The following is a 10,209-nucleotide window of genomic DNA, read 5'->3' on the forward strand; positions in this document are numbered from 1 at the left end:
CCTGATATTGATGTTCTCGTTTTTAGAGTTTCTCTCTTCACTCTGAGAGGAGGCCTTGAAGTCTTTGGGCCTATTCTTATCCTTGACTCACCTGATCCCCAAAGTTGGTTTCTCATTTTTAAAATGCAAAAGACATCATCCATCTGTGTGAATAATAGCATAAGAATGAACTCACCGTTAAAAATCACTTATGATTTGGAAAGGTTGGTTTCTATAGCTTTTAAGTGCATAAAACTGAGTTGATGTGCATAATGAGTCTCTTTATTTTTTATTCAACAGCAAGATGTTTCCTTCACTGAGCTTTGAATGGGTCTTATGAAGAATATTTTCAAGTGGTGCTGCATTTTGACTTTACAAGGCCATCATTACTGACTTTACAAGAGCTTCTGTGGATATATGTTGCTCTATCACCAACTTTGCTGGTGATTTAAATTCAGCACTAAATTGGCTCCAAGAATGTTAACCAATGAATTTGGATAGCACATTTTCTGACATCTTATCTAGGGCAATCTCAGCTGTTCCCTTGCAGAAATACGTTTGGAGCAGGGCTGCAAAGCAACCTTAATTACAGGGCAGATGAACCAGCTACAAATGGACATTCTACTGCTACATGTTCTGTTCCAGAGAAGGATGCAATCAGTTCAAGCTGTTTTTGACTGATGTTTCAGATCATGGTCTTGTAAACAGGTCTGAAAATAGCTGCTTTTTAAAGACTGAAAATTCCTGTAATTAGGGTATGCCTTAAAAATTAACCCTAAAAAAAAAAAATAAAGGTTGGAGGATGGAGTAGCTTTCAGTTTTGAATTGCTAGCTGGATGGCTGCTGCACTGTTCTTAAAAGAGGAGGAAGCAGGTCATTAGAAGGGATGTGTCTAAAAGCTGTGTGTCAGAAAAGAAAGGAAAATGGAGTTTCCTTGGTGCCGGAGAACTGTATAATTAACTGGGATAACAAGCACTGATATTTATTGTGATGGGATGCAAAGAAGAAGCTGAAAAACAAAACTCCTGGTGTCTCTGCTCCACATCTGCCAAACTAATTTGGGGGTAATTTTATCATTTTAATCTGCTTGATGTTCTTCCCCAGTTGCTAAAGTACCCTGGTGTATACCAGATGTCAGACATTTAATGATGCCTCGGAGGCTCAGGATGGATTGGATTGCAGGTGTTTAATGCTTGCCAGGCCTTTAGATAAACCCAGAAATTGGTGTTTCCTGGTTAGCACTGATTGACAATACTTCGATCCTTTAGTAAATGTTAATAGCCATTCTGGCCACTAGGAGGAGCTAGAGGCTACTCCATCCACTTTGCTTTGTATCACCCAAGACTGGTGCAGATGTAAAAGGCTTCATTCAGGTACTCGGGAGCTAAGGAGTAAGTACTATGAAAGATGGAATTAAAACTCCCAGCCTATGGAGATATGGCTTGAAATACAGTAAAGTGACTGTGAGTGCATAGTTCCCAGAGGCTAGGACTTAAGTCCTGGCAAACCATTAACAAAACTCTGAGTCTCGATTTCTTCAACTTTAGTGTAAGGATAATATTAGTATCTGTCTTTTAGATTCGTTGTGAGAAAAAATTAAAATTCTCCAAATAAAGAATTTAGCTTAGTGTCTGGTACAACCTAAATGCTGCTCCATAAATTTTATTTATTTTTGATACTATTATCTGATTGTGGAGCTTGTCTTCCAGCTAAGGTGAATGACGACTTAGGTTACCTAGGCTATAATTCCCTTTCTAGAAGTAGTTTACCTGGATATTTGAAACACTAAGTCTGGAGTCATAAAGAATTGGATTAGAGTCCTGGTTTAGACATTCAATAAGTCTGTGACCTTGGGAAGTTTATTTAACTTTGTTAAACCTCAGTTTAATGATCTTTATTTTTTCCTGCTTTATTGAGATACAACTGACACATAAAACCAGGTAAATTTAAGGTACAACATGGCAATTTGATACAAATATACTGTGACATGATTACATGTAATAGGTTTAGTCAACCCTTCCATCAACGTACATAATTACTTTTTTTTCCTTTGTAGTGAGAACACCTAAGATTTACTCTTAGCAACGTTCAAGTATATAATACAGAATTGTTAACTATAGTCACCATGCTGTACATCAGGTCCCCAAAGCTTATTCATCTCATACCTGAAAGTTTATACCTTATATACATGAATGTTTCTACCTTTTGACCAATATCTTCTCCATTTCCTCCACTTGCCAGCCTCTGTCAAGCACTATTCAACATCTCACTGGTCATAGGAGATTTTTTTTTAACTGGACAAGTGAGTCTTCTCATTTCTACTGAACTCATATTCCTTCTACTTACAACTTTGATTCTGATGGTAAATTTATCTCAGTCAATTTGAGATGATAGACTTTGGTTTCAAAGGATATGGCCTTTATTCTCTTAGTCTTAGATGGTTCATTATTTTAGATAAATATTCCTGGATTTTTAATTTGGCCACACTGGGTTTTAGTTGGGCTTCCCAGGTAGCTCAGTGGGTAAAGAATCTGCTTGCAATGTGGGAAGCACAAGAGACACAGGTTTGATCCCTGGGGTGGGGAAGATCCCCTGGAGGAGAGCATGGCAATCCCTCCCAGTGTTCTTACCTGGAGAATTTGGCTCTCCAGGGCTTTAGTTGTCCCACCAGGGGTCTTCAGTCTTCATTGCAGTATATGGATCTCCTTTGTTGCGGCTTGTGGGATCTAGTTCCCTGACCAGAGATCAAACCTGGGTCCCCTGCACTGGGAGCATAGAGTTTTAGCCACTGGATCACCAGGAAGTCCAAAAATATTCCTGGATTTGAAAATCAGCTAGATGTGATGTTTTGAGAAAGAATCTCTTTTAACATGAGTTTCTTCATCCTTAAAATGGGAATAAGAAATATCTAAGTTTTGACATTGCATTTAAAATGTGCTTATGAAAATAAAGTACAGTGCCTGGCACATGACAGGAAGTCAGTGAACAAGCCAGACTGCTGCAAGAGATGAGAGAGTGTTGGAGCAGAGGGAGCCGTACCATCCAACTGCAGCTGGGCTCCATGATCTAGAACTTACCTTGTCAGAGGACAGGGTCTGGACTTTCACTTTTATAGAATCCTTTCTCTTCCTCCTTTCAGCGTAGATGTTTTCTTTCTTTGTCCATTCTTATTTCTCCCTTTCCATGCTACTAGACCCAATTCCAAATCAACCAGATATAAAGTATGCAATCATAACTTGGTGCCTCTTGTATTGTTCACTGATGCTTTTTTTTTTTTCCTGTGATGGGGGAAGAGTCAACAGTAGCTAAATGCATTGCTCAGATTCTGGAGAAAGTCCAGCATGAGGATTCTGTCAGACTAGGAAGGTAACCTGTGGACCCAAGGACTGATAGTCAGGGTCAAGCAGAAAGATGTATAGTATGTGCTTACTCGCTCAGTCATGTCTGACTCTTTGCTACCCCATGGAATGTAGCCCTCTATCCATGGGATTCTCTGGGCAAGTATACTGGAGTGGTTTGCCATTTCTTCCTCCAGGAGATCCTCCTGACCCAGGGATCGAACCCAGGTCTCCTGCTTTGCAGGCAGATTCTTTACCATCTGAGCCACTAGAGAAGCCATAGAAAGATGTATAAGGAACTCTAAAACAACTCTAGAACACATTCAAGATGCAGTGTCATTTTATTCAGGTTTCTGCACATGACTCCTTTTTGTAGTTGGCTTCTTTCATAGCTTGACTTCTGCCAAATCGTACCTTGGAGAAAAAATTAAAACAAAACTTTCCTTGCCACCACTGATGGATGTCTCTTGAACATTTTTTCAATGGGTGACAAGCACTCTGAGAACAACCAGTTGACAGGTGCCTGAAGTCAACAGTTTGAGCTGAAAACGAAAAATGCATGTGATAGTGCTGCTTAGTGAGAATTAAAAATTTCCTACTAAACTTTAAACCCTTTAACATACTTGCAATGGTATTTTCTGAATTAGAAAAGCACGAGAGAAACTAAAATGTGAGAAAGAGCTACTGAGAAGGTGAAAATATTTTTGCTGACATAAAGGACAGGAAAGAACCCTACAACTTTCAGTGATATTGTGAACAGGACTTTGTAACATCTTTACTTTTATGTTGCTATGTGTAAATTATGAGTGAGGAAAAACTACAGAAGAAAAGATGATTCCATATTATGTTAGAATATTATATTACCTTGAGTGCATCTGATTACATTATCTTAAATACAATTTACAAAGTATAAAAAGGCACTTTTCTCTTTCTTCAATAAGTAATTATTGGACAGATATTTTTGAAATATTGGTTCAAATGTACATGAAATTATAAGCTGGTCTAACATCCATGGTCAAGGTATGGTGCTGGCAGGATGTTCAAAATATTCTTAGATACTAGCCTAGTTAGATAAATGGCCTTTGCTTTTAATTTTAAGTTTGATATGAAATAAATTATTTAACATGTCCACTAACACAGATGCTGATAGTCAATCCTGGGAAAAAGGAAAAGAGAAACTAAGTGGAAAAGTTAGCAACACTGTACTCCACCAAATTTGTTTTGCTTACATCACATCCAGAAATATTGATTCATCCTTTTTCAATATACCCTCTATTTGGTGAAAATCCTTGTGACTGTTTTTGAGGGATGTGATCACAGACAGGAATTTTATTTCATTTATTTGGTTTAGGGAGTCAAACAAATATGTTCTGAGGACCTATACTGCATGTTTCTATGGATTCATGGAATGAATGGAATGGAGGATTCATTTCTGTCAGGTGGTAAAGAATTGCTTCTTTGAGGAGGTGACATTTGAGCTAAGAAGTTAAGGATAAAAAAGACCAAATGTGAAAATCTAGAGCAGAGAAAATGGCTGGTACAAAGTCTTGAAAGCAAGAGTACTCGTGATATCTGGGTACATTGGAAAAGAAGTTTCCCTTAACAATTCTGAATCATAGAGGTGGGTTCATTGCATGAAACTCTTGCATGACTCCCCACATACTAAGCAAAGACTTATTTTATGGTGGTCATGGTTAGCATTGCCCCAGGCACCTAACGGAGGTAAACATGAATTTTCTCTGCACAGAAAGATCGCACAGTGAAGCTTCCCTAAACATGCAAGTCAAGTCATCACAACTGGGAGACAACAGAACCTATGGTCTACAAAATTAAAGGCTCAAAAAAAGGCATATGCTGGAAGGATCAAGACAGAATTGTAAATGAACATGTTAAATATGTTGGAAAAAAAAAAAAGAAAGAATAGGGGCTCTCTTTAACTAAAAGACATATATTGAACATATTTTATGTGCCAGGCAGTGTCCTGAGTGCAGGTCTTAAACTTCCTAACATCTTAGAGGAACCAGATATCAAATCACCAACATCTGTTGGATCACAGAAAAAGCAAAGGGATTCCAGAAAAACATCTGCTTCATTGACTATGCTAAAGCTTTTGACTGTGTGGATCAGAACAAACTGTGGAAAATTCTTCAAGAGATGGGAATACCAGACCAACTTACCTGCCTCCTGGGAAACCTGTATGCAAGTCAAGAAGCAACAGTTAAAACAGGACATGAAACAATGGACGGGTTCCAGTTTGGGAAAGGAGTACATCAAGGCTGTATGCCATCACCCTGCTTATTTAACTTCTATTTGGAGTACATCATGTGAAATGCTGGGCTAGATGAAGCACAAGCTGGAATCAAGATGGCCAGGAGAAATATCAGTCATGTCAGATATGCAGATGACACCAACCTTAAGGCAGAAAGCAAAGAGAAACTAAAGAGCCTCTTGATGAAAGTGAAAGAGAAGAGTGAAAAGGCGGGTTAAAACTCAACATTCAAAAACGAAGATCATGACATCCAGTCTCATCACTTCATGGCAAATAGATGGGGAAACAATGGAAACAGTGTCAGATTTTTATTTTCTTGGGCTCGAAAATCACTGCAGATGGTGACTACAGCCATGAAATTAAGAGATGCTTACTCCTTGGAAGAAAAGCTATGACAAACCTAAACAGCATATTAAAAAGTAGAGACATCACTTTGCTGACAAATGTCCATCTAGTCAAAGCTATGGTTTTTCCAATAGTCATGTACAGATGTGAGAGTTGGACCATAAAGAAGGCTGAACACTAAAGAATTGATGCTTTTGAACTGTGGTGTTGGAGAAGACTCTTGAGAGTCCCTTGGACTGCAAGGAGATCCAACCAGTCCATCCTAAAGGAAATCAACCTTGAATATTCATTGGAAGGACTGATGCTGAAACTGAAGCTCCAATACTTGGGCCATCTGATGGGAAGAGCCAACTCATTGGAAAGGACCCTGATGCCTGGAAGGATTGACGGCAGGAGGAAAAGGGGGCGACAGATGAGATGACTGGATGGCATCATTGACTCTATGGACATGAATTTAAGCAAACTCCAGGAGATAGTGAAGGATAGGAAACCCGGCATGCTGCAGTCCACGGGGTCACAAAGAGTCGGACAAGACTGAGGGACCAAACAAGAACAACATCGTATATGGTCTTCATTCAAGTTGATTACTTATCCTGGTTTTTCATCTCTGGCTGTGGAACACCTTTGTATGTACTCCTTCTCCTAGATAGTCTTCTGAGTTCCATTCAAGATCGGTTTGCTTGTTTTTCAAAATGTATGTCATCTACCTTTGGTTCTGTGTTGTAGAGTGTGTTGTGGGCTACTTCAAGAGCACACTTCTTTTCTATTCTGCTTGTGATCTAAAATGAAAGTGCTCTGTCCTTGAGCCTGACACAGTGGGCAGATTTGAAAAATAATGATTAATTCAATGGTACATTTCATTGAAATGCACAGAGAACTGGCAAATGAGAATTATAAAAGGATTTGAATTATTTGGACCATTAGAATGAAGGGTGAAGGGCTTTAACACACACACACAATGATAAAAGAAAAAGGGAGAGAGAGAAAGAAAGAAGTACATTGTTATATTGACATTTGAATTTGAATTTCATGGTTACTAAAATAACCATATAGATGATTTACACTCAATCTATTCTAGAAATAACAGAAAATGTAGGCACAAACTGGTGGTATTGATTACAATTAAAAAAAAAGTTTTCAACATATTTGAGAGATGTTGATTCAGTATAAGAATCTTAAATCTTTATTAAGAAATACGATGGCCTCATCTTCTCTGGTGGTGGTGTGTGGTTTAGTCGCTAAGTCATGTCCAACTCTTGCCACCCCATGGACTGTAGCCTACTAGGCTCCTCTGTCCATGGGATTCTCCAAGCAAGAATACTGGAGTGGGTTGCTATTCCCTTCTCCAGGGGATCTTCCTGACCCAGGAATTGAACCCGGGTCTCCTGCATTGCAGGTAAATTTTTTACCTACTGAGCTATGAGGGAAGCCCCTCATCTTCTCTAGAGACACTTAAAAAAGAAATTATGGGATTCTTATATTCTTTAAACTTTCTTTGTTGGCTAAGTGAAGCTTTAAAAAAAGAGAGAAATATATGAATGACCCATTAAATGAGGTTTAAGTTTTCTGGTTTTATGATATTATTTCACTTAGGCCCTTTCTTGGGTACTCTGGCAATGAACTGGATTAAACTAAAGAGTGTGTTTGTGTGTATCTGTGTGTTTGTGTTTGTATATTATCACATACTTTTTTTTTAAAGAAAAAAAGATCATTTAAAGCATATGAACTTCCTTCTTTTTGATAGGACCAGCTAATCATATAGGAACAATAGTAAAAATCCACCATTTTTGTTTTAAGAAAAGAGGTGACACTGAGCATGAAACTGCCATAATAATAGTAATAATAAATATGTTTAATAACATTTTCAGTCATGCTTTTATCTTTTACCAAGCATTATTTCCTTTGAGTCTCATAACTGTGTGTTTAGTGGATAGTTTTATCTCTAATTAGGTATTGTTTGATAGGAAGAGATCTGATGTACTCAAGCTAGATTAACTAAAGGAACATCTGTTACTAAGAGAAAGGAGTTCTAACAAAACCAAAAGATAGGTGGTTTGGGAGGGCTCCCACTGTATCGAGTCAGAGCAGGAAAGCCCTTGGTAACCCAGGCACTTCTCCACTGCTCTCTTGGTCTGCAAGTGTCTCCTAGTTTTCAGTGTCTGCCTGTCTGTCTTCCAACTTCCTCTTTCCTTGCAGAGAGGTCATTGTGTCTGCCTCCAGTTTTCATCCTTAACCCTGGATCTCACATGTTTGTCCTACTTCTGGCAGATCCAGCTAATGACCAGAATCCCTGTATTCCAATTTGAAAATTCTGGGGGACATTGGGATGGGAGTAGGGAGCAGAGAAGCTGAAGTGTCCTGTATGGACAAGGTGAAGCAAGAGGTGGGGCCACAGGCTATCTAGGGGTAACTCATCGTGGGTGGGGGCAGCTTAGAGGAGATAGAGTAGGCTAGACACCCAACCACCAGTGTGTCAAAATACATTCCCTTTACAGATGAGGAAACAAGGCTCTATACTCTTCACTACCCAGAGTACAGCTGAGATCTCAAAGCCCTTAGCATGGTAATTCAAGGTGAAAACAACAATAATCATTAAAATACATGTGGCAAAGTCCATCAACGTGCTGATGACAACTTTGATATTTTCTGAAATATTAAATTCTTTCAAAGAGTTTTTATTTTTTGGTATGTATCTGCTTTCTTATTCTCTAAAGACATAAACAAACAAGGCCTTTACCACTCAGAAGAAAATTCCATGTCAAGCTGAAAGCTGAAAAATGAAGGGGCTGACTTTAAAAAAAATTAAATTATAATTGGAGGCTAATTACTTTACAATATTGTGGTGGTGCTCAGTCAGTAAAGAATCTGCCTGCAATGCAGGAAACCTGGATTCAATTCCTAGGTTGAGAAGATCCCCTGGAGAAGGAAATGGCAACCCACTCCAGTATTCTTGCCTGGAGAATCCCCATGGACAGAGGAGTCTAGCAGACTATACAGTCCATGGGGTCACATTGTGGTGGGTTTTTGCCATACATTGATTTGAATCAGCCACGGGTGTACATGTGTCCCCCTCTCCCTGAACCCCGCCTCCAACCTCCCTCCCCATCCCACCCCTCTGGGTTGTCCCAGTGCGCTGGCTTTGAGTGTCCTTTTTCATGCATTGAACTCAGACTGGTCATCTATTTCACATATGGTAATATACATGTTTCAATGCTATTCTCTCAAATTTGCAGTTCCCTGATTATAGGCTTGGCCTCCTTTTGTGAGTTAGGAGACATTCTTTCCTAATGGTGTGTGATAATCTGGGGCTTTCTGCTGTCTTATATGGTACCCAGAAACCATATTTAATGAGAAAATATAGTGTCATTTGTAATCCATTCCAAGATATTCAAACACAGATTTGGTTTTTGTTTCATTTGAAAGTTGTAGAGTCATTATTGTTGCTTAAGTAACAGAAAACAGGTTCTTTCAAATAAACTGCAGTTTGACATATTGAATGGTGAATATATGTCTTACTTTTGTCTGATGACCCTAACATTTCTGGTAGGCCTCTGTCTCACTAACTCATAAATTTTCAACAGTGAGGCTCTTAGGGCTATGTGGACAAGGAGTATGAGATTCTGGCTTTCCCCTTACTTTCCTAATATGTTCATTAACATCATTAAGCAAACAATTCTAGGCAACACTAAGAGTGGAGCTTATTATCTTTATAAAATCCCAGCTTCTACTTCAGTGTCTCCCACATAGTAGGTGTTTATTCTTCATTAAATGCTATTGTTTCACCTTAAGATTTCACCTGAAAAGAGACATTCAGTTGGAAAGTTCCACCATTGGAAGGTGTTCAGATTAGGCACCATCAGTAGTTCAGACAGAAAACAACTGTAAACTCATCCAGAGTGAGCAACAGTTCCGAGTGACCCAGAAATCAACCAGTCTTCAGGCTGCTGTTTCTCTAAGATATTCTGGAAACTGACATAGTATTCCATATTAATGCAAAGCTGAAGTAATTTTAAGCACTGTTTATAGGCTGCAATATAAGATCTAGAACATAGAAAAAAATTAGTTCCACTCTATCTTTATGTTATTTTCCCTTGTCTCCATTTCCATTACTTCAAAAAATATTTAATAATATCAAATATCCTGCAGGCTGGAAAACAGAGACAAATAAGACAGAGTTCCTACCTTTAAGAACCTTTCAGTTTGCAGAAAACAAAGAGAATTAATAAACAGTAATTAAATAATATTGATACTTCGATTAAGGGTATTATACATGCATGC

At 38.6% G+C, this 10,209-nt stretch overlaps 1 protein-coding gene and 1 long non-coding RNA gene across 4 annotated transcripts in view; both read left to right on the forward strand.

The window, feature by feature from the left end:
- The window catches only part of SNX7 (sorting nexin 7), a 163,999-nt gene extending 163,208 nt beyond the window's left edge, over positions 1-791 (forward strand). For all 3 annotated transcript variants that reach the window (XM_086391372.1, XM_086391377.1, XM_086391375.1), the window contains one exon: positions 280-791. In XM_086391372.1, the coding sequence (XP_086247498.1) occupies positions 280-306 (27 nt within the window). In that variant the 3' untranslated portion in view covers positions 307-791. The remainder of the gene's footprint in view (positions 1-279) is intronic.
- A 442-nt stretch (positions 792-1,233) lies between these two features.
- On the forward strand, positions 1,234-5,235 carry LOC147375874 (uncharacterized). Its single transcript, XR_015160559.1, has 2 exons — positions 1,234-1,370; positions 5,065-5,235. It is a non-coding gene; the product is annotated as an uncharacterized LOC147375874 (long non-coding RNA).
- The last annotated feature ends 4,974 nt before the right edge of the window (positions 5,236-10,209 follow it).

The sequence above is a fragment of the Bos grunniens genome, chromosome 3 (assembly GCF_055505025.1).
Source record: "Bos grunniens cultivar Pamir isolate PY7600 chromosome 3, Bosgru_T2T1.0, whole genome shotgun sequence".
NCBI lineage: Eukaryota > Metazoa > Chordata > Mammalia > Artiodactyla > Bovidae > Bos > Bos grunniens.